Source organism: Diadema antillarum, unplaced genomic scaffold (assembly GCF_040938485.1).
Source record: "Diadema antillarum isolate AM-2024a unplaced genomic scaffold, OU_Dant_1.0 seq00000870_RagTag, whole genome shotgun sequence".
NCBI lineage: Eukaryota > Metazoa > Echinodermata > Echinoidea > Diadematoida > Diadematidae > Diadema > Diadema antillarum.
Window position 1 is genome coordinate 1 of NW_027271736.1, and position 26,102 is coordinate 26,102.

At 37.3% G+C, this 26,102-nt stretch overlaps 1 protein-coding gene across 2 annotated transcripts in view; it reads left to right on the forward strand.

Moving 5' to 3' along the window:
• The first annotated feature begins 3,634 nt into the window (after positions 1-3,634).
• The window catches only part of LOC139740619 (phosphatidylinositol 4-phosphate 5-kinase type-1 alpha-like), a 59,226-nt gene continuing 36,758 nt past the window's right edge, over positions 3,635-26,102 (forward strand). For both annotated transcript variants that reach the window (XM_071651202.1, XM_071651203.1), the window contains exons 1-5: positions 3,635-4,017; positions 10,115-10,161; positions 11,825-11,935; positions 13,263-13,402; positions 22,974-23,091. In XM_071651202.1, coding sequence (XP_071507303.1) covers positions 3,951-4,017; positions 10,115-10,161; positions 11,825-11,935; positions 13,263-13,402; positions 22,974-23,091 — 483 coding nt within the window. In that variant the 5' untranslated portion in view covers positions 3,635-3,950. The remainder of the gene's footprint in view (positions 4,018-10,114; positions 10,162-11,824; positions 11,936-13,262; positions 13,403-22,973; positions 23,092-26,102) is intronic.

Genomic DNA, 26,102 nt, shown 5'->3' on the forward strand with positions numbered 1-26,102 from the left:
CATTCTTCACATGTTCAGAATAACTAAAGTACACGTAATGTTGACATGCTTGTTTTGTGTATGTGTCTGTGTGTGTGTGTGCACGTGCAACGGGCAACGGGCAACTTTGTCATGAAAGTCCAGCATGTCAAGCCATGAACAATAAGGGAGTTCATGGTTGTGATTTGCACATATGCAAACAAAGGTCAAATGAGAATGTCTGTGTATTTGCCACTGACTTTAAAACGAAAAGAATCCTCGGGCAACCATGATAATCTGAATTATGTCAGTACAATGTATGTGTTTCACAATTAATTAGAATGTACAGGTGTAAGCCATTCATCTACACTGTTTAGCAAAATCTCTCCATGCATTTTATTAACATTGATCTAGTACAAGATGCCATGCTTCAACAAGGAATTCTTGATCACAACACATGTCCATGTTATTTGAAATTCTGTGGTGAAGGGGTGGAATGAGACATGCGCTAACCATGGACTCCCATATAAACATTTAAATCATTTCAGGCAAATCAGTTTAATTTTGTATTTGAAATCTGCTGCATGGAGTACTGCATGTACTAGTAAGCTTATTTTTATGTTTGGCTGGTTTGCCTGTCCCTGTGTCTTTTGCACAGTACATGTACTATTAATTTCACAAACAGAAAAGGCAAATTTAACTTGTCTTTAAAATGGCTTGGCGAATCTGCCTTGTAGAAGCCCACATGGAAGCCACCTTAAATTAGCAGTGACATTGGTAGCATTAGGAACACGCAATTGTCCATGTGAGTTACGTAATTCAGCATAGTCTGAAACATGCAAGATGATAGGTGGATGTGGTTCGGATAATCCCGAGATGGGATTAATATACCCTGGCTAATGATGTACATCATGTGTCATTTTGGTGTCAGTGTGAAAACTGGAACACATGTCACTACATGATTGACAATGTATGTTTCACAAGTGTTCTGTGCATAAATTTATGTGGTTCATAAAGTGTAGACCTACTAGCTGGTCTATGATAACCTTTGGTATGAAAACAACAACAAACTACAAAAACACTGGCCACTTCCCAAATTTATTGATGACAGCATGAACACTTGCTCTTATGTTCACTCTCAGTCAACTACTATATGACCAGGATCTGCATTACAATCTTGTGATGAGAGATGATGTAATTCTCTCTAAAGTACCTAGCCTCCAAAAACAATAACAACATGTGTCACTCCCACGCACACACACGCACATACACACAAATTATCATTTAGCTGCACGTGCACTGTGCTCTGCTTCAAATTACTGAATCAGAAAGATCATTATATATTTATTTCTTTAGTATGATCCAGTTATATCTCGTCCTTGTATTTTGAAGACACCTAAACACTTTGTTGAAGTGGTGCTTGTGTTATCTTTAGCTTTTGTTTCCAGCAATTAATCCTCTTGTATAACGTTTCAACTGAGCATAGACACAATTTTTCAAGTCGATGTGTACATATGTATATAAATCTCTTAATGTGAAGTATATATTTGTGAATATATGTAATTATGCTTATAAATATACTAGAACTAAAAACATTATTGTTTCAACAGATTTTTATGAAATTTTGAAGAATAATTGAGATGTCCTCTAAAAGAATCATTTCCAGTATGAGATTTTGTATGAACATCAAATGCACATCAGAGTGCAGTTATGTAAGTGATGCAAGTACAGTTACATAAAACAATTTGAGAATAAAACATGGTGGACAGATGTGTGGTTTTTTTTTGTCTGTAATTTTATCTCAGTTGTGTTTAGTGTTGACTCATTGGGTCAGAATAATAATTGAGCAATGTGCTCTTCAGTTGACTATGTGCACTCCCTTGCTTAAAATAAGATATCAGTCAATGGTATATACAGTGCACTCTCGTTGTAACAAACATAGTTTTAACGAAATTCAGGTTAAAATGAAGCAAAAATTTAGGCCCCAACATCATCAGCTTTGAATCTTTAATTGTTTATTTGTTCGGTTAGAACAAAATTTCGAGATAATAAAAGAAAACTGCCAGTCTCGATTTTGTTAAGATGGGAGTCAACTGTAGTAGAAAGATAGAAAGGTAGAAAGATAATCTGTAAAATTAACAGCCACATATTTTGTATCTTTCTCAGCGTTGTCTGCTTAAGCACATGTTGTGCAGTTAATACAGAGGAAAGGAATGAAACAAAAGTTGATCATTTTCTACAAACAACATACCGGTAACCGAAAGTGAATAGCATTGAGCAATTCATTGTAATAATACAAAATTTACAGAAGCCCTAAGGTTTCCAATGTACATAAAGTTATATGCTGTGTAATGATATGAAGTAATTGATGCAAGCATAATATGTACGAGAACAAGAGAATCCTCAAAACATGTTTTTAATAAAAGAAGAAGTGCAGGTTACTTGTAATTTTGATGTCATCAAAAGAACTACTCCTACGCAATAGATGTTTGTGTGTCTTTTATGTGTGTTATTCGTGTGACCCTGCTGTTCACATGATATCTACAATTACTAATGGTTTTTTTTTAATTATTTTTTTTAACTTCAGACCCAGAATGCCATTACTCACACATATCTAAACCATCACAAAGAGGGTGAGATAAACTCTCCCCTTAACGCACCCCAATACTGATAACAAAGAAGTCGGAAAGCTTATAGGGCCTACCCAAGTTTGATGCAACATTTTGCATTTTTATACCAACATTAAAATACTCAGTAAACAATAGGAATGTAGAGGAAATTAGCTACTAGTATACTCGCAACTCCATGTAGAGGGCGCTAATGCCAGTGGTTATGGTACACACACGAGCCAGTGCCAGCTACATAGTGCTCGTGTACTAAATACGTGTATTCTCATGGTCGGACATCCGGGTATTTTGCGTGTCACGGGGTCATGGATAGCGGTGGAGTGAAAACAAACAGTCGCGTGAGCCTGGAGGGGTAACGCTGTACATGTTTTCTGCCGGGGCGCCCCGCGAGCACAAGCTGTACTACTGTAGCTGTGCGGGCAGCAGGATTAGGCCCTAGACTAGGCCTACCCTAAATTAGGCCCTACCTTAAGCCTACTACAGTACTAACGTTATATAGGCATATAGACCTACCTGAAGTTTCTATGAGGTACTAAGTAAACGTAGATATCGGGGTAGGGCCTACTCAATGAGGTTCTACAGCACATCTGGCCATTTTCGGGTCGTTGATCCAGAGTCCTGCCGCGATTTCATACGGGCACAGGTCCAGTCCGGCTGCCTTCAACTTGGCAAAATACCGGGATCCGACCGATCGATCGACAGGATCCAGATTTTTAGAATATTGCTGGCAAGACATGATGTATGTATCTCATGAATAAATGACAAAATGAATACTAGTAATGAAAAACAGTCCCCATGTCTGCGTAGAGTTGCACATAAAACGCGTCGCACATGCAGGCACAGCATGCAGTATGCGCATTATGCACAGCATATGCAGGCTTAGCGCGTGCAAGCTGTTTGTTTTCACTCCAGTCAACCGGAAGTGACGTGTAGCCGACCGCAAGAATAGCTAGCCTATCGTATCGTATGGTTCGTATGGGCCTTGTGAGTGTGTACCATTGGTTGCACTGTACTGTTGTGCATGCTATATACTGTATGCTATGCTGTGACTATCTGCAATGTGTAAACATGTGCGGAGGCAGATAATACAACTTTCTAACATTTGTTATTGGAAACATGGGATTTTGCAACGGGAGAATGTAGTATGTGGAGGGTTATTGTTCATATGAACATGTAATCTGTATTCTCGTACGCTCGGGATAATATTAACGAAGAATATTCACTGCGGTACATTTCTGTTTGCGGTCAAAGACAGCGGGGCGGCAGGTGTGTGTATATTTTATGCTTGTGAGTGTGAACGTGTGGAACGTACGAACGCGAGGCCGTGGAACTCCGTGACGTTATTTCCATATCGGGAATTTCATAATGGCGGATACAACCACCGAAAATGCTAAACAACGTGAGCGGGAACGGCACAGTTCAGAATCCAGTAGTAAGTAATCACTTCTATATATATCAGTGTGTGTAAAATGGTTGTATTTATTGCTACTTTTGACTTCAAAGAGACCTTGTAAGACATCGAGTATGTCTCCGGAATACAAGTCAGTAGTGTTACATACCGTACGAAGGTATGGTAGTATTGCTGTCAATGCTGTGTACCCGGGCGCGGGCCCGGTAGCTAGCAATCAATACAGAGTAGACGTCCTACCCCATCTGTAGCTGTGGGTAAAGCTGTGCCTGTCTGTGCTGTGCGCTGACATGGATCGGACCGGGCGTTCACCGTTTTGATGCGGTCGGGCGATACACATAGGCGGCTCATACTCATATCTATAGCCTGAAGTGTCCAGCAAAGCAATCAGGGTTGTTACAATACATACAATTTAACAGGTTACATGGTACACTCATATTAACTGACGACAAGAGAGATAAATCTGATTAACTGGATTTCAGGGGCAGAAGGCATTTATGACCCTGCCTAGTTAAAGCGCCACGATACATTTTATAGTTAGTGACCTGCACCTCGTCATAGTTAATGACATGTTTATGCATTTTTAAATCATATTGCGTCACTGAAATTCTATGAAATCCCACTCGCATACAGGAAAAATGCTGAAAATTCCAATGGAACGACTAATTCAGTCATTGAACCCGCAAATTTGCAGCTATCAACGGGAATGATGCGGAATATTTGTGCGCTAGAGAAGGGGCCCGCACCTCAGCACCCCAAGCTTCCATAAACAAAGCTACATAAAAGATGTGAGCGGATAACCTTGATGATGGACATAACATGTATACGGTAGATTTTCAAGAAAAACTTCGGTTTTCACCTCAGTTTGCTGGGTTTTGGTTGTGGTAACCCTGCAAAGTTTCAAGCGTACTGAACAGTCCTGGGCGTACATTTTTGTTCAATCTGCTTGTAGTCAGGTAGCAATTTTACGCAGGGTGATGGTAAGGCCCCTGACGAGGTGCGGGCACCTCGCTATACTACAGACAGTCTGTGGTTATGAAAGATTTAGACCTACGTACACTGTAGGCCTATGACGTAACAGTATTCTAAGTGTAGTTTACAATGTATTACATGTTTAAGCTTCTCATTGCCATCATTACATTTCAATTAGAGCAGTCGAAAATGAATTTATAGCCATGAATATTGCTGGATGCATTAAAAAAACAGTGTATAAAGAATCTATTATTACCAAGACTCTCTCGTTGATCGCTAATAGCGTCATCAGCATGCACGCATTCGCCTGATACTCTCTGCTGAAGTTAGTGAGCTACCACCACCACCGAAGAGTGCATATTCTCTGAATAGCGTTTGTATTGCGAACATACAAGTGTATACTACATGTACAAGTATTGTATAGGGTACAGGGTACACAAGGTAGCGCTGTCATCCAGCTGCTGCTGACTGCTGCCCTGGTGCGGCTGGCTGGCTGCTGATGTCGATCTGGGTCATGGAATAGGAATGCACCAAACCCGAGGCTTTTGGTTTAGAAATACAGTGTAAGATCTTCGAGAGAAAACCTGCTATTAAACAGATGAATGTTTGTCATGAGACCCAAAAAAAAGAAAAGAAAAGAAAAAAAGCAAGGAGAAAAGGTATACATGTAAGAATGAACTGGAAAATATAGTTGGTCTAGAATGTAAGGAAAAATAGGTTATTTTCATCGTATTCATGGTGCATACGTAAAATGTACATTGCATTGCGTGTACAATTGTAGATGCGTGGCTAGCTACAATTCATATAGTTGGCACATACAGTTTACAAGTAGACTCCCTACTAAATTATCCCTCATGCAATTCTATGTCACCTGGGCCTGCAGCCTTGATGAAATAAAATGGCACTCGGGAAATGTAATTTAGTACTGGTATGTACAGTATTTGTCATTCTATAATCCAGTATGTTGCATGATAGAGCATGCACTACATTGTATTTATCCCAGCTCAATGAAATGTTTCTGCTCCAGCAGCGGTCAACAAGGAAGAACTCGCTGTGGTACATGTATAATTTTGTAAATTTAATAAAACTCATCAAATCATTGTCATGTTGTTGTGTGGTAGCTACAACTGTACAGTAATTTTGAAAACAAATTTCTCAGTGATGTAATATACAGGTACAGCAGGGCTGTGTACAGTAAGAGCAAGCTTCTATACATTGTACAATGTAGGCATAATTATACATGTATGTGTAGTGCAACTACAATGTAATAGACAGACATTATTCATCAATGGACTGGGTTGGTAGTTTTCCATTGTACCCTGAAAATTTGTTCCTAACAACCATATTCCTGCTGAAATGTGTCCGACATACATGTACTCTAAAACAAGAAATGTTTGTGTGCATTTTTTTTGTGTGTGAATTTCGCGAGAGCCAAGATTCATGAAATTAAACTGCATGCGAAAGTTTTTGTCTACACTATTGCATTGGATATCAGTGGTGATTAATTTCATTCCGCGATAAAGGTCATTGGCTCCAATTTGTGGAAATTTCATGCTGCAAATATTTTGTGTTTTACAGTACAGTGTGTACAGTATACAGGGTACAAAAGTGTACATTTTGTATGTACAATATAGCAACAATTGACAGGATAAGTCCAAGTGAAAGGATGTCCATTGATTTTCATGCATTTGTATATTATGTACATTAGCCTACTGTATTATGCCCAGGTTTTTATTTTTTGGGAATTTTGCAAGTCGGGGTGCTGTTCACGAAAGTAAAGACACAAACATATTGACTCTGATCCCTATATTAATGTGACGTACACACGTGTATACTTGTACATTTCTGTGTTCAGTTCAGTACTCCACTATCTCAAATTTAACCACTCAAGAAATTGTTGGGAAGTCCCGATTTGCGAAAAATTAGACTCTCTAAATTTATGGCCTACAAATCGTATACAGTATCTATTAAAGTCTAAGCAGTGTTGTTTGTATTTAGCAGTAAAAAAAAACCCCAGACATTCTGTGTGTGTACATGTATACTGCATTGTTTGAATACATTATTGACCCCTTTTGTGAAATACAATTGTACAAATGTAATGTACAAAGTGCATGTGAATTTCTCAAAGTAATCCTTGATAACTTATGGCTTGGTACATGGCAGTTTGTTTAATTGAGAAGAAACAAATGAACCAGAGAATACAGACAAAATATGAACAAAGAGATTCTGTGATTTACAGCAATTGAAATCAACTTTCATCCAGCTTTCATGAGCTTTTGCCAAAATCCTTTGGCAAAAGGAAATTGTACCTAAAAACTCCCTTCAATATATAATGGTACTAAATTTACAACAGCTGCTGTGCAAAATATCTTTGGTTTGGTTGTTCATGCTCATATGAAAATATGGAATGCATTTCATCGCAAAATTTAGAATACATTTTGGCACCACATTTTCTGTTTTCTTTTTTTACAAGGATTGCAAACTAATGATATGTTTCCTTGTGAGGCAACGGAAATGCCGCATGAATTTCAGAAGTTTTGATTGCTCAGTATTTTTCTTTCTTATTTTTTGCCTCTGCCTCTTGGCAGTCGTCTTTAGTATTGTGAATACATTTGTAATTGTACCATATTAGTAGGTCCAAATGAATAACAGCTCTTTCATTTTGGATGATCTCCAATGTGGTGTATACACAGATGTATGGGCAGGCGATGACAAACAGTTCATGGCACAATGGTGACGCACATGTACAACTGTCTGTGCATTCAAATGAATGTACAATTGCATGCTTCTCGAAAGAAATCCCCAATAATCATCACAGAACATTGCCTTAACTTTGTCTAGACGTAGTGACAAAACTGTATGTCACTCAGTGTAGCAACAACCACAAAATGCACTTGAACTGTTTTTGTACTTAAAACAAAAATGAAAACAAAAACAATGATAGGATATGAATATCTTGCCACAAGGCATTGATATCAAAGGATTCATGAATTTGAATTATTTCTCTTTATTCCAATTGTATACTACATGTACAGTGTATTTCATCATGCTGGTGTCATAGAGTCCGATAAAGTTTGTATTGGGTGTGTGCAAATAAACCTGTTGAATTGTATCACAGACATACACGTACTGTAAAAGTGGTTTCTTTCGCGTACAGAAACTTTCGCGGTTTCCATCGGTGCCGACTTTTTCGCGTGTGTTTAAATTCGCGGTCGGTAATGATAGCGTTGTAACAAGCAACAGGTTCAAAACATTTTCGCGTGATGTTAAATTCGCGGTTCAACCTCAAAGCGCGAAAAGCGCGAAAATAAAACCACTGCGAAAGAAACCACTTTTACAGTACATACTTGTAAGCTGTACATAATGTAAGTTACGTTTTAAGAATCTCAAAGTCAACATAGACTACCGGTACATTGTACATGTACCTTATAGAACATGTCATTAACAGTAACATCAGAACTTGTCCTTTTTATTTTCATGTTTGAACCTCCATTTTTTTTTTGTTACTTTTAAATCTATGTGTTTATAGTACACGTGTAAGAAGAAAACCTACAGTATGTCATGGTGACTTTCTTTGTCATTTTATAAATTTTAAATGTCTTTGTAACTTTGGGAGGATTTTTTATGTGGCAGAAGGAAGGTAATATCAAAGGAAAGCATCAAATGAAAAGGTAGCACAGACACATATTTTAGCTGTCACACAGTTGCTGTGATGAATGTACACATCCCATTATTCATGCATGCAGCAGCTCTCACTGAGAGGTCGTTGTATTAGCCGTGGATGACTAGTGTGGAGTGTGTCCAGGGATGCCAGATTTGTTGCCACAAAATTTCATCTTGTTTTTCTGAAGTCTGTGGTTCCTGAGTAAGAGCTCAGGTGGAGCTAAGCCGGTCACCGCAGATGTGACAGGTTTTTGGTCTCGTGTTTGACTCTGTGCATGCACGGTGCTTTACAGGGTTTACATGCAAGGTAGAAAAGGTCAAACAGCACTACACACCCTTAACACAAGGGCAATCCGATAAATCTCAATACTCCTTGTCCTAAGTCTCTCAACATCAATGAAATGTTCTCTGCCAAAGTGCCAAGGCCGTGTGGGATCAGCCATGTACTTATCTTGAACTCTCACTCCTTTTTGCCAAACTTGTTGCAATTAATGAGTCAATATTTGTTGTAGTGACAGGTTGTAAATTGTGACAGTGTATGCTGCATTTTCATTTACATACATGTACATGTACAATTGTAACAGAACTTGTGTTGATCAATATGCTTCTCAATAGTTCACGTTTCCTCCAGAATGAAAAAGAAGACAACATTGTTTGTATTACTTACAATGTGTACCTGATAATTTTACATTGTACCGTATTTCTACGATCCTGATTTTGCTCGTTACCATTGGTGCAAAGTACACTGTACATGTAGGTATGAGATACAAAATATGGTGTAAATATACTGGTCTGGTTGGATTTGTATGCAAAGGAACTGCACCTACTACAGGTGTGGAGAATGTGCTTCATGGGATATACACTTGTACACATGTTGTACCAGGGTACCCCTTAACAATTAAAATTTTAGCCTACATTTGTACAGTGTAGATTATCAATGGTTCATTCAGTTTAATAGCATTGTGGTGGTTCAATTCTGTGCAAATTGTTGCACTCTGCTGAATGAACTATAAAATTTTGGTCATATTGATGATGATGTACAACTATTGTACATTATGCATGAGCGCACAAGTTTTGAAAGTTATGTTTAAAAAGCATCTGCATCATCAGCTGTACAGTACATGTACACTGTGAACAAATACAGTATCTCATACATGTACAAATTGTACTAGGGAACTGTTTCTGTAATTGTTTATTCTAACATCATTGTCCTTCGTCTTTGGGAAATGTTTAGGATGATACCTGCCCCTCAGAGATTTTAAAAATGTTCATATTGATAATACAATGTATGATCATAAATTGTACCCATATGATACTCAAGTGCAGTATTTTCATAGCTTAATTTTTGCACAATATTGGAGAAATATGTGGGACCTTGTATACACAGTAGCTCAGAGTTTGAGACTGGAAACAATGCTTTGAATATGTAAAACACATCGTACACACTCATAATATGAAATATTTGAAATGTTTCTGTATTTCACAGCAAAAAATGCATCAATCAAATTACCGTCAAGAACAAGACCTCTGGATGTAAGTATAAACCTTATTCTTAACAGTCTTTATCATGAGCATTTACATATGTGTGCATACATGCACTGTGTGCACACATGTGGTAAATTTTCTTTTAAATTATGTATCCCCGTAAGTGTAAAGAAATATAATGTGGATGACATAGCCTTTGATTTTGTGGCCCTGATAGACTCAGTGCTTCTATTCTTTCTCATTTAAAGAACTAGGTCTTTGGGAATAACTTGGTTATAGTTGTGTTATTGTTTTGAGCATGTGGGTTTAAAGCACTTGTGTGATTAACTCTAGCGAGTAAGGATTCTATTTGATTTGGAAAATAAATACATGAGAAAAAAAAATGCCACAAACCTCATATTGATGATCTGAAATGGCTCAGTTTGATGAAGAAATATGACAAGTTACCTACTAAAGAAAACAACCCCACAAATAGAATGAACATGAGTTTTTTTTTTCTTTTCTTTCACATGATATAACTCAGGAGCTCCTGACATTGCATGTTATATTCTTGTCAAAATATCATCTAAATGTGCAGTTTTGCTTAAAAGTGGTGTGAATTCCAAAACATGCTTACTAAAAAGGGGATGAGCCCTGAGACGGTATTAAAGCCAGGCAAGAATCACTATTATTCCCAGCCCAAATTATGTGAAAAATCCATTGTTTGAATCTTTTGCTATTAAGTGACAGCTAATGCCCAGTCAGCCATGTACCGGTACACACCAAGGAGGTACTGGGCAAGTACCTCCTTGTACACACCAATCAATGCAACTGCAAATGTTCTGAGTCATGAAACGTGGTATGTGGTATTATGTGTGTACATTGTAATGCATGTGTATGTGTTCATCACTGCTGTGCATCATAGGAGTACCGACCAGCATGTCTGAATGCAGTGCATTTCTGCAGCATTCTGGCCTCTTGAAGCGTGAGGTCAGGCTGGCTGCACATTGGTGACCCTAAAGGGGTGGGGAGAGTGGGCTTTAGGGGTGGAGCTTTGTCAGGACTGCATCTACAATGGTGTAGTTTTTCCAATTTATGTAACTCTCCTGGCAGCTTAGAATGCCTTGTTTGAACAAATACAATGGTGTTCTACTAATATGCCTCTGGGTCACATATAAATTATATCGATGAGCAAAATGAACAGTGAGATTAGAATTCCAATGTTGACTTTTTTGCCTTTAAAAAAGCATAAAACAAGATACACTGTATGTTTACAACAATGTAGGCTGTTGAAGTGACAAGACTTGAAGTAGAAGACAGTATTAAAATCATGTTGTGAGATGAAAACATTGAGTTATCGAATGTGATATATTGATATTGAATGTGTCATTTAAACTTCCAGAATTTTTACTATGTTGACAAGTTATTATGCTACTCTGCATGTTAGGGACACTTTCACATATCACATCACTTGTATAACATTTCTTAGTTGTTTTGATAACATTGTCATTTATCTGTTTGTCTTCTTTTTTATTTTTTATTTTTTTTAAATGTTTTTGAGTATCATTAGAATATGTTCTGCATGATGACTCAAAATGGTTTTGGCAGAATGTTGCTGTCTTCTCTCTTCATTGTATGTGGCACAATGGTAAATAGATTAACCCTCTGAAATTACTCCCTATTTCCTCATCTATTTGGACACGTTACATGTTTGTCACCTTATTGATTACAGCAAAGTATGACTGGACAGGAGTATGAGCTGACGAGAGGTGGGACTGTAGCAAGACAGAAAAAGATTGGACATCGGAGAGTGGATACATATGGCGAAACAACGTATAAAAAGGTATGTCTTGGCTATTACATTGTATAGAGCGTACAGTATGACTTAAAAAGAGGAGGGAAAATGCAAATAATGCACTTTGACCTTAAAAATGTAGTATCGAAGACAAGAGTTGCATATTGATATTCACTGACATCAGTCTCGGCATATCCTCAAAAGGTCGCATTTCTCTACTCGTGTTGATCTTCAGCTGACAGTGGGCATGGAAGTATCATAAGAAAGGTCAACGTAACTGGTTTTCTGAAAGGATTTTTTTTTAAATTAGAATACACAAAATTTCAGTGTTTTGCTAAAGGATACCATTAATATACAGAATAAATGTAGTGCTTTAATAGAGAACAATTTCAAATGTCTGTGGCACTGTAAAAGTGTATAACAAATGCACCATTGTAAATTGGTATCAGACATAGTACTTGAAATGATTGCAAGCTAAACACTTTCGAAAAGCGTCTGCCATGTAGTCAGTATTAAAATGGGAAAGTGCAAAGGTATTTGGTGTCATGACACTCCTACTTAAGTTATCCACCCTATTTTTGTGACCTGTATTTTAGCCTGAAAAGGTTTTGCCTTTACTCTGAGATTTATTTTTGATCAGGGAGGGACATTCTTTGGCCAGCATTTAAAAAGCAAAACAAAACAAAACAAAAAACAATTCAATTACTCTGTACAAGAATATACATGTATACAGCCACATTTTCCACTTCGCTTCATTATCAGTCATATGTATCAGTGTAGGATGACATGATACGAATGCAAGAAAAAACTCCTCTATCAGTCTGGGCATCTCGATGGTCTCAATCCAGCGGAGGGGTTGCCTGCGTAGAGGTCATCTGTGATGCAGAGCACTGCCGGGACATCAGACACTTTCCATATCCATAGAAAAGTGATTTAATCTGTACCATCAGCCTCGGAACGTCAGGGGGAAAACAGAGATGGCATCAGTGCTCTTTTTTTATTTTGTGCCTTGAAGATAATATGCATGATGTACACAGTGCAATATTCAAACAAGGTTACAGGCATACTGTGATTGCACAGATTTGCACTGGTACCATGCTCTTGCTTTGTTTGCATACATTCTCTTGAAACAAATTGGAAATAGATGCATGCAAGCCCTACTGTCACCCATGTCGAGGGTATCCTACACTACATTTTTGATGGTTGATTGACTTTGTTACACTTTGAAGCAGCCAGACTATTTGCTTAGGGGAAAAAAAGAAAGCAGAACATGAAAGTTCATGCTGTACTGTTAGATGAGAGTCCAAGTGCTGGTCATACAACAGTGACCTTGTTGATTAAATCGCCAAGTGACAATGGTGTTCTCTTTCGCCAGACCTCGTCGTCCACCCTTATGGCCGCCATCCAGCTTGGCATTGGTCACTCTGTTGGGGGACTGTCGGCCAAGAAGGACCAAAGGGAGCGCGATGTCCTCCTGCAGGACTTTACTGTCGTGGAAAGTGTCTTTTTCCCAAGGTAAGAATTAGCATCTGTAACAGACCATCTATGTTACGATACTTCTCTTTATACTAGTCGTAGACTAAATGTATACTGGTGTAAATGTATGTGTGACCAAATCTTTAGTGAAATCTTGAAACTCTCTATGTCCCAACACTGTGATTCACCATTTGTGCTGTACTTGTGATAAGCATGCAAAAACGAAAGTGATGGTTGTGATTGTATTAGTGCAGTGCAGCATGTGTGTTACCCCGTACTTTGTGCTTGAATTTGGTAGTGAAATGTAGGTATAGAAATTAATTTGTGACAGTAATCAGATTTCTCCATGCTGGCTCACCCGTGAGTTCATCAGGTAACAAATGGAGAAAGTCATGGTGAAAGGGGTATCAGGGTGTGATTGATTGTTTTGGAGAAAGTTCAAATGATTTTATATGCCCCCCTCCCCCCAAGCACCAGAGCAAAAGCTCCCCCCAAGCACCAGAGCAAAAGCTGTTTTGCTTGTTATGAAATTCCCTTTTGCAAGTCTAGGTAGTGTGGCTTTCAAGTATCACAGTTGTAGCTCTCCAGAGAGAATTATTGACCCCAGGGTAATGCCTGTTCCCTGAATACAGAAAACTAAATCAACAGATCAGCAAGTCATTCAAAGTTACTGTTCTTCTCCTTTACTGTAATATCTCTTTTTAATAACTTTTTTTTTCTTTGCAGAAAAAGTACAACACACTCACTTTTGGTTTTCTTAAGAATTTTGTTAAGGGGTGTCAATGCACCACCAGATTGAAAGATGTTTACAATGGTACAGTTCTTTTTTATTTTATCTAAATTTAGAACCAAGAAATATTTCATCTGAGGAAAACTAAAGAAAGTGTAATTTTCATCAGCTTAGCACTTTGGAATACCATTCAAATTATGCTCTTCAGGAGGTCATTGTACTTGATATACTGAAGTTCAAATGGTCATCACTTCTGAAATACTTGAAGTGACTTGTCTTTTTGCAAAAATGTCTGAAAGTCTTTTCTTGAAACTTTTGGGTGTGTGTGTGTGTAAAGAGGTTAACATCTCCGTAAAAGAGAATAGCATGAAAAATCTTGTAATGTAATTTTGCATGAACATTAGTTTTAACAGTTTGGCATTTCCTGTGTAGAATATTAGTTTTTAGCTACCATGAACCTGTCTTTGTGAAGACCACTCAGTAAAGTTCTTTTTTCTTTTTTTAAGCATTAGGAACATGAACTATTGTAAATTAGAAAATACACGTCAGCTGAGCTAGGGGAGGTGGTAAAAACAGAATATTTGTCTGTGAACCCAAGTCACTGCATGAATTCAGTCTTTATAAAAAAATGGATGGCATGATTGAGGCACGCAGGGTAATACAAAAAAAAAAAAAAGAGAAGAAATTCTCCCATTTGTTTGTATGAGCATTTGCACAAGGGCCCCATATTTTTCATTACTGCCAAGATTCCACTTGCCCATCTACCGGCGGGTGAGTAGGTTTTGTCGTGCCCCAGCAAGCCGGTCATTTTCAGAGCTTGCCTGTGAGCCGAGTTCCATGGGATACGACCCTGTTGCTGCAGAATTAGTAACACCTGATGGGTCACGCCATGTCTTGTGATCATGACACTGGAAAGGGTCATCATGGGATGTGGTCATGTGACTCCATGGTTGAAGAGCCGGCCCGAAACGAAGCCTAGTCAGTTGGTTCTTGTAGAATTGCCGACGTGCAACGGAACAAAGTTTTGTTTGGCGTAGATTTTCTTTTAAACGCAATTTGTATGCTGGAGATGCATTGATCAAGCATACACGTTGTACAAATTGTAATGTGGTGAAATGACTCTGTGATTGGTACCATCAAACATGCAGAATGATGAACAAGTGTGACATAGACCTAAGCTCATGGAAAGTGTTAATTGGGTGTATTAGCTTCACGCAGGCCTTTGCATCGCCTGGAATAAGGAAGAGACTATCAAGGAAAACTGTACAGGGTCAATGAAAGAGTACTGCAGAGTACAGTGTGATCAGTGTGGATGAAAACTGGTACCAGTATGTCTGATTGTGTGCATGTATTTGTGCTTGTATCAGACATTGTGTATGATAAATTGTACATGTAAGTATTTGCCAATATTACAAAGCTGTACTCATAATTTTGTCTGCGGCATCAAACCATGATAAATACACAAAAGAGTGTTGTATTTCTGTGTATTACAATTTACATGCATATGAATCCAGTCAGTGGATATACAACAAGATATCAGGCTTTTACTTAAAAAAGAAAGAAAGAAGAATGAAGAAACAAAAACAGTTGTACAGTACCTCTTTGGCAGAAAGACTGCAGTTATTAAATTTGTTTTTGTTTTTGGTAAGGCATATGTCATACAAATACAGTGTAAATATTAAGTATTCACTCAGAGAAATATGTACATAGAATGATACCATGAGTATACTACATGTACGTACATGTATGTTTCACTTTGATATGAGAGTTAAAGAAGAAAAACTCTATTATACTGTAGCTGTAGAGATATGTTTCCATTTATCTTCAGAATCAAAGAACAAATCACTGACAGTGTGCACACGATTTACTGTTCAAAATGACATCTTTACACAGGGAGTAAATTCTTACTGAGTACTTCATCTACAGTTCATCTCTCATACAACTACTTACTGTTGATGTACCCGGTATGCAATTTAGATTTCCCTCTTGCATTCCAGCCAAGGAAGTGACTGTAGTACAATGCAAGATTTGTACTATATTTTGTGTGATGCCTTTGCAGCAGTATTTAAAATTTACAGCATTGCAAATAGCAGTGGGAAATAACACTGTGAATTGATCTAGCCATACGTTACATGTAATCACTAAGATATTTGTGTGATATTCAGTGAACCTTGCCCAGTTTTGTTATTTTTATTTTGTCTCGCCAAAAGGCTAGTATACAATATACAATGGCACTGCAAAGCAAACTAGTGCAATAGGACATACGCCAGTACAATGTACAGAGTATGATGAGTAAACCAGAGTTTAACATAAATCTGGATGATTTTGAAGCAGGTGGTTTACAAGGTTGTACATAGCAATATGTAACCCCCACATTTGTTATAATGAATGGGATTAACGAGTGTATGTACACCCTCATTTCTGAGCGAGATAGAAGCTGAACCTGACTGGTCATGGTTTTAAAAATAAGGAATTACACAATTCATTAGAAAGCTTTAATTTGTAGAGTATCAGAGCTCTTGTCGTTGGTCAGGTGATTTAATGTAGATCATGTGGTTTACCACCTGTTCTAGACTGCTGACACTTTCTTTCTTGCAGTATAAAGCACATTCAAAGGTTGGGCAAGTTGAGATATAAATTGCTTCTGAATGCTGCAGAGTTTGAAATCATAACTGTTTCAGCATGAAGGTGTGTTTGGTGAACGCTGGATATTGATATTACAGGTCGTGTTTGTAAAATTGGTTGGGAAGAAATTTATCAAATGATGCCAAAGTTGTTTTATATCAAGATTATTCATTTTACCAACACTATAGTTTGACAGTGAAATTTCTAATATAACTGACTTTTATATTTAAGAGTTGTGATTTCCTACATCTAATACTCATACTTGTGTATGTTTTACTTGGGACAACATTGTCTTCCTTTAAAAAAAAAATCCTTTTAATGTCATAGCACGTGCTTCCTCCTCCAAATAGTTTTGGTTCCTTTTTACCTGCAGTTGCCATGGCAACCCATGGGGTAAACAGCAATGAACCTGGTTTGAGTAACACCAAAGATAAAAGTTGGTAACAGCTGCATGTATCAGGTTCGCTTTTGATGCTGTAAAAAAACCCCAGATATTGTTATTCATATCATGTTGATATAGAAGGTAATTTGCCTATATGTTGATACATGAGACCAAATATTCACTTTCCCCTTGCACTGAATCTAATGTACACATGTACAGCAACGTATCATCTGCAGATGTATGACTGATCAAATTCAACACATTTTCATTAATATGCGAAGACTCGTATCATTTTATCTCCGCATACATGTACCTTGAGGTGTAGTGTTAGGTAAAAAAGAATGGAAAAAAAGTTAGATGCTTGTTTAATGACAGCAAGCAATGAGAGGGACATTGTAGTACTGTATAAATTGTATGTGGTACAGTGTACATTTTCCTTGCTTTGATTAGATTGGACACTCCTATTGTAGACTACTGTACAACATGATATATTCGTGGCACGAAATTTTCGCGAATTGGAGGCGACGGCCTTTTTCGTGGCATGAAATTTTCGCGAATTGCCACTTGCGTTCAATACATGTAGCATAAACAAGAAATTTCGCGAATCTTGACGCTAGTGAAATTCGCGAACATTCCTCGTTTTACAGTATATTATAACTAATATATAATGCCTACTTCTCTCATGTTTGCATGGAACTACTATTTTCATTAATGTTAATGTGTTATTTGAAGCAATTTTGGTCAGATCTTAGTATTTAGTATGATATTATATTTTCATAGAATAATGCATTGCTTTAGTTTCTCTGTCAAAGGGGTTTGAATATACATGTGGGAAATTGCATTCACTAAATTACTGTATTTTTATGGGTTAAGTCCCACATAAGCACACCTGCATGTTTGTGTTTTCTGTTTAAGATCAAAGAAATACTGTAAAACGAGGAATTTTCGCGTGCACTTTAATTTCGCGAATTTCGCGAGCGCCAAAATTCGCGAAATTAAAATGCACGCGAAAGCTTTTGTCTACACTACATGCATTGAATGCCAGTAGCAATTCATGATGCGAAAAAGGCTGTCGGCTCCAATTCGCGAAAATTTCATACCGCGAATATATCATGTTTTACAGTACATTGTAAAGGGCATTACTAACATTTCATTTCAGTAAGCTACACTGTATAATGTCAAGTGATAAAGGAAGGGTAAAATATGGACTTCATCAAATACACAAACAGTATACTTGGGTGACCCGCACCTCGTCATAGTTAATGTTTGCCCATATTTGAATCACATTTCGCCACTGAAATTCTTTGAAATCCAACTCACATATAGGAAAAATACTGAAAATTCCAATGGAATCACAAGTTCACTGATCGATATTGAAAATTTGCAGCTGTCGTCGTCAAACGCGAACGATGCGAAAAAGTTGCGCGCTAAGGAAGGGGCCCGCAACTCGTCACCCGCTCTCCCATAGACTTAGCACGTAAAAGACGTGTGCGAGTAACCGTGATGTTCCCATAGACATACACGTAAAAGATGTGTGCGGTGACTTATAACACGTATTCCTATAGCCCCATGAAAATTTCATATTTTCGCGAAAAACTGTTCGATTTTCACCACAATTTGCCTGGTTGTGGTAGCCCTGCCAAGTTTCAAGCGTACAGAACACAGTCCCGGGCATACATTTTTGTTTAGTGCGCTCAAAACAATTTTAAGCGGGGTGACGGTATTCGGGCCCCTGACGAGGTGCGGGCACCTCACTATACCTCAGGACATGTCAAGTATGTGCTTGTAAATTCACAATATACATTGTACATAATAGGGTGTTACTCTTCACTGGAAGAAGAAAGGATGGGATGGGAGTGTCTGCTATTGCAAAGTTACGTGGATACAAATTTTGTACATATGGGCAAGTAAATATGAAAATTGATTGTGATTGGGTAACTCACCTGCTCTAAATGAGCAAACGACCTCCAGAATCAGATACATTCTTTTTTATTGATTTTTTATGGAGAAAATAGGAATTTACACAGTTCTTGCTTTTTTATGGAGAAAATAGGAATTTACACAGTTCTTGCTTGTGAACCTCCTATGAATAAAGTAAGTGCAGTAAAAATTTAAATACTGAAATGCAGACTGTGCATACAGATATTAGGTGCCAGTTTGAATAAAATCCAGACACAGCTATGCATAATTTTGATAAAGACTGTTTGCTAATCACTATAAAGCTCCAACTGTAATCCCAGTTGCATTGCACAAAAATGTGAATTGACCAAAACAAAATAAGCATGCCAGTCTGTGACTCACTCATTGCAGTGTATTGGGCCAGCTTATCTGGCGCAAAACAGGGGTGTGTCTGGCTTTGCACACGGATCTGTGGGTCCATGACAGAGTGCCATGTACCATATGTACAATGTAGGCCAGTGTAAATATGGCATAGATTTCGAATGAGATTTGCAGGTACATTGTATGGTGTTCTTGTGCAATACATGTACATGAGAAAGTCTTCTAGCCCTTGTGTGTGTGTTTGATTTACTTTGTATATGTACTGTCTGTACATACATGTAAGCCTATCAGCTGAATGTGATTTATTATTTTTCATCAATCTATATTTGAGTTTGTTCGCAAAAACCGATAAGTCCATTTTTGAAGATTTTGAAGTACGGTCTTTGTCATAAAGTACAAAATAATACCTTTTAAATGATATATTGGTCACTACATATAAAGGTACATTTTTAAAGTTATGGTCAAAAGAAGCAAAAATTTTCTTATTATTCTCTTTATTTTTCTTGACCTTTAATCGCAAATATCACCATTTGGCAAATATGGACTTATCGGTTTTTGCAAACAAACTCTTCATTTCATCATTAGAATTTGATTCAGATATATTGATTTATGTTAATATGTGAAGTATTTATGTTTCTATTCTATATACATTATGCTTTCCCCCTTAATATTTGATCCAAGAAACAACAACAAAAAAAAGGAAATAATTCACATCAAGAAGAGAATGACGGGCAAGACTTTTAACATTTTGTCGAAAAGAGAAATAAAAATTTGACAAGCTTGTCCCATGGAGCTACTACAAAACCATCCTTGTCCTAATTATATGAAATGTGAATGCAGCATTGAGCTTTTATTTAAAAGAAAAGCTACAATGTACCCCAAGGAGACGGATCACAAATTACAAACTCCATGTACATGTGAATGAGTTCCCCCCTGATGTTGCAGATTCAAGTACAGTATCAAACATTTGATACCACGAGTGTTTTTGTGTGCATAACTGGAAAATAGTTGAAGAATGAAGTACAGATTAAATAAATATCAGTTAAATACTGATTTCATGACAGAAATGTGGATACAGTGTACGTGTACTATTGTACTTTGCCAGTGGAGAAATTGGCTGGACAGAGTTTGAATAATGAGGGTTACACTTCCATTGATTCCATTATCTGGAATGGCTTGTTTATACCACGACCGGTAATCCTGCCGATCAATGGTCCAGAACTGACTCCTGTGGTCCAAATATAGCATTTCGGTCATGCCCAGTGGCTGACCGCTTTGTTGCTAACACCGTGAAGGGTCAAGATGTCCTGTTGGGTTCATCATGTTTAATAACAAGCAGTGTTGTAGTGTACAACTTTTAGCTATGAATCTTTTAGGGTTTATTGCTGTACAGTGCTGTACAAACTATAAAATATGCATATTGTAATGAAAGTGTAAATTTCTATTTAAAAGCTCTTGTAGTAATGACAACACTCACATTCATGAACCATACAGGCTTGTACATACAGTGTTTTATTATGTGTACATGTGTGTCTAATTATCAGCATCTGTACAACAGGTGTGTATAAAGAAATAGTATAGAGAGAGAGAGAGAGATTAATAGAATGAACAAAAAGCTCAAGTTTTGATCTGGATGATTTCATCAGAGAACAAGCTTCAGCTTTAATCCTGGGCAGTCTTTTGCATCTAGAGTCCATTTCTTGGAGTAAGTTCACATTATCAGTGGAATCATAAAATCTATACAAGGAATGTAATTACATGTATATCTACAAAATAATCATGTTATGACCATATCATTGAAAGAGAAATGTTTCCTATTTGAAGCATGCACATACCAAATGTACTGTATACACCAAATATTTTGTGAGGTTCTTATTTTTGCAAATGTTACCAGTAGGATGCTACTGTATTTGCGAATAGAAAAATGCACGAAAATATTAATTCTGAGCCCAACATGAATGTTACGTGCATGCATACACTTCTCTATTCAGTACTGTACTCCACAATTGCAAATTTTACCACTTGCGAAATTGTTAGGAAGTCCCGAATCGTGAAAAATTTGCGACCTGTACTGAATGCCGAGTGCATAGTTTTTGCATGCCATTTGCAGAATGAACATTGGCTTTGGACAGTTTTTGATAGAATTTTATGCCTGGATAGGCTGCAATTGTTGTTTAGCCGTGGGAAATTACATACAATTGTAGGTGTAGGTATATCGCTTAGCTGTGAATGCAAGTGGTTGTTTGAATTACTCTGTACTGTGAACACTGTATTGGTCCACTATTTATCAGGCAGACCTGTATTCAGGCTTCATTAAACTTTGATGTTTTTGTAAGGAATGTAGGACTACAGGCATCCTTGCAGGTACACATATGCTCAATAACTTGCATGCTGTTTGTGAAATGGTGATGGGTGTAATATGGTATCACTGTTGCAGCAGTACAGACTTTATCTTGCAATACTGATACTGCTGTTTCCAGCTGATGTACTGTTGATGTCTTGATGCATGTTAAAGACACTCAATCGTGGCGAGTGGTTTGTGCGGCACGGAGACGGACGCAACACGCTGCCTCCCCCATTCTGTATCAAATGTAGTGATCCCCGAACGAGAATAGCGCTGGCTCAGTGGGTCAGCGAACAAAACGCTAGGCTACAAGAGAGCTCCCTGTGCTAATCTCCTAACCCAAAATGGCTGTCCCAGCGAGCCGCGAGAGCTTCCGAATGGACGCACACTCTCAGTGCGCATGCGCATGAAGAGAGGCCAAAAGAGCCACGCGTCTTCTGGCCTCTCTCCTCCAATCACCGGAGCTTGCGGTGACAATATTTGTGTATGATGCGTACACATACACGCACACACACACACACACACACACACGCGTCTTCTGGCTTCTCTCCTCCAATCACCGCAGCTCGCGGTGACAATGTTTGTGTATGATGCGTACACACACACGCACACACACACACTTTTCTCAGTGGTAGCATTGTCCCACACGTTTATGGATATAGCACCGAGTCTGGCATTGCGCAATTGCATGCACAAACTTCGGTCGTTCGGAGTTTACGTACCATTAGGGATGGCGATTGGCTGCCTTTAATGGCATGTTGGTGTTTTTATTTCCAAATCATTTGTGTTTGGCCAAGAAATTTGAACCATAAATTTTTGGAGTATGAGCTACATGTTGTAGCTACATGTACACAGGGTGTTTCAGACTAATGATTGGCTTAATTGGTTGATAGGCATTAGATTTGTATGAATTTGTTTTTTATTTGAGTATAAACAATGCCAGAAATGATGCAAATTGATGACATTTTATATTGAAAAGACTTGGGGTAGGTCATAGTGCCTTTGCCAGATATGCAATATCTTTACAATCAATATTAAAGGTAACACAACTTCAGGTAATATACATTCAAATATAAATGCAGTTTATAATGAACAAGCGTTAGAAGGAAACATTAAAAATCATACAGTCATTAATTCGCATCATTTCAAAAAAACAGCGCTATATACATGTACCTTTTTTTAATTTCCAGCACATGTTGTGAATTTTATGCTATTCTCTTTTGTTCGCTTTCTCGTCCTCTGTGAATAGTGAAGGGAGCAACATCACACCGGCCCACTCCTACCCAGAATTCCGATTCAAGACATACGCTCCAATTGCATTTAGGTACTTCAGACAGCTCTTCGGCATTCAACCAGATGATTTCTTGGTAAGTGTCATCACTCAGTGGGTTTTCTCCCCATCCCCTCGCTATCTCTCACCTTCAGTGTCCTAAGCCAAAGTATAGTAAGAATTGATCATGAAATGGAACGCATTCTCATCCCACTAGCTACCTTTTCATTTAACATAATTGCACTCACAGCTCTGTCTATTGTCTTTATAGTATGTTTTACCTCCACCAAATGCCTCGCATGTAACTGCCTTGTGAATCAAACCACCAACTATTGAAGTAAACCTCTCCCATAAATCCTGTGGAATATTGAGGAAATAAGTATTTCTACATGGCAAGAGCAGTATATGGTCAGTTTTACGGTAAAGGGTGTAACTTTCAATTTTTAGCCTTTTGGCCCACCCTGAACACATAGATTTACAGATCTCAAAGATTTTTTCCCATGTGAGTCACCTTATGAGTAGCCACCTTGGGTAGCATAATCAGGTCCAGGTATTGATGCGTTTTGTTTTGACAGTCACATATGTACCCTAAAAATGACTATTTTGTTGCATTGAAATTTATATAACATTTTTGAAATGTTAATAATTTTCTACAGCAACTGCAGAGATCTAATTTTTTATGTTAAAAGCATAGTTGTATGGTCAATTGAAATGACCAAAATAGTTTGGTTTGTATCTGGCCCTTTATTTTAGAATACTATGACTTCAAATTTGAGGTTTCGGAGGCTTCATTTTCCGTTAACAATTGTTTACAAACTTTGATGGACAGTAATGATCAGTGGATGTGTTTTGGTTACTTTCTTTTATGCTGAAAATAGTAAGGTACAGCTAAACTTTAGACTTACATCAAAGTTTACTTGATTCTAGGGCTATCTGAAATTTTGTGATGATTTTATTCCATCAAGTGAATTTTCCGTTAGCAGTTTTGAAGCCTCCGAAACAAAGTGTTTAGTCAAATAATATGAATGTAGATAAGAGAAGCGACCTAATCTATATGTCAAAATGTAGGATATGGGGCCCTAACCTAATAGACCAAAAATAGTTAAGATCCGCCAAACTCTCTGAAAATAGGAGACAATACAAATTTTCCGTTAACACGTGAAGCCTCCGAGACGCATTGAAGCCTCCGAAACAGCAAAAACATCTAATTTGACATTTCTGATAAATTCTTTGAGTGTCTGCCCCAAATTATGCCATGAAATCATCAACAGACATGGACAGACAACAAAAATAATAAAAACATTATGATACTGCAATAATTTTTTGAGCTAATACACTTTATAGAGAAAAAGTGGTTTCGGAGGCTTCAAAAGGATGTTAACACTGCATTTTTGTGATTTTCTCTGGACAAAATCAAATTAGATTTATTGTTCACCCACCCAATGATCGCTTATGACATATCTAAAGATATTTAATCACATTCAGTTTTCTGGCTGCTTTGTTTACTCACCAATATAGATTTACTATACGATTTACCTATTTTTCTTAAACAGTGCAGACGTGTCACACATAACTCACCTCTTCATTCAGCAATAAAATATTAGCAGATGAGGATGTTGCCCCACAAATATGTTTAAACAGTGTATATCAACCAAAAAAGACACAATTTACCCATCACTTTCTACATAACATACATGATTTTCATAAAAACATAAGGCATACCAAATTAATTTTCCAGATGTTTCGGAGGCTTCATTTTATGTTAACAGCATGTAAATGGAATGTTTTGATTACAATTTTGTAATTCTAAGTCTATCAAATAACTGTTTGGACTGAATGAGACTTAATGATTCCTCAAGCAAGGTGTAGATAGTTGTTTAAATGTATGAAATGCATTTATTTTGTAGGTTTCCTTTTGAAACAATGGAACAGGCTAGATATTGTGAGTAATGAAAGTGACTTCCAGCTTGCGTGCATGCCCACATCATGCAACAGTAGTGCAACAAAGCAAGTAGTTGTGGATACATCAATGTTCTTAAGTTGGATAACTCATTTTTACTCTTGAGAGAAGTTGAAGTGTTGTGACCATATTTGTATCACTCTTTTGACTGGTTAGACTTTGTTAATGAAGACCAAACAATTACTTGATTATTTAGTGTTAAATACACTTTTTTTAAAAAGAACTGAACACTATTCCTGTCCTGAAGATTCAAGGACTTTAATAGATGGTTATTCAAGAGGGAAGCATACACTTAACTAAGAAAATATATTACTTTTGAATTTAAGGTTGTATCTTTTATGCATGATCCAGAGCAAATGGTGGAAAATACTTTTTGGATTTTTACACTTTCGACTCACTATCATCTGAGTGTAATAGTTTCGAAACACAAATGACATACAGAGTATAGACCTCTACTTATAAATAGCCTGTTGCCATGGGGTACATGTAGTTTACATGGGTGGGTGACTGGAGAAGTTATGTTCATGAAGAACAATATTGAAATGATTGAAATCTTTATAATCTGTTTAGTCCTGGCTTTTCTAGAAAAAGTTACAAGCCCCTAACTATTTTGAAATTCAAAGGGTTAAAACTGTAGTCTGTGGGTTTATATACTATTTAAAACAAACTTGTGGGTTTCTAACAAACTTAGATATTTAAACACATTTGCTGCTTTTTAATTTTTTTGCTAAAAAGGTTGTCATTTTTAGAAACAGTAAAAGTTCTGTTAGCAATTTCTCAATGCGTACCTTCAAAAACAGGCCTCCTAGCTGTCACAGGAGTCACACAAACTGGAATTTTATAAAATAACTATAAAAAAAGAAGCCTTTGAAGAATTTAAAAAAAAATGAAAAATAAAATGATATGAAACAGGGGTGACTTGTATACCACAGAAAAAGAAAGTAAAATTCTAACTATCATAGGGAACTATACATTTGGTCAACATTTTTTTTTAAATTCAAATTCGTACACAGTCATGGGTAGGGTATGTACATTTATCTTTTCAACAGGCGATTCAAAAAGATGAATGGGATCTTGACCATTTCAATTTCTATTGAGCTCCATGATAATATCACCAATATATTGATTATTCCAACTCCATTTTGATG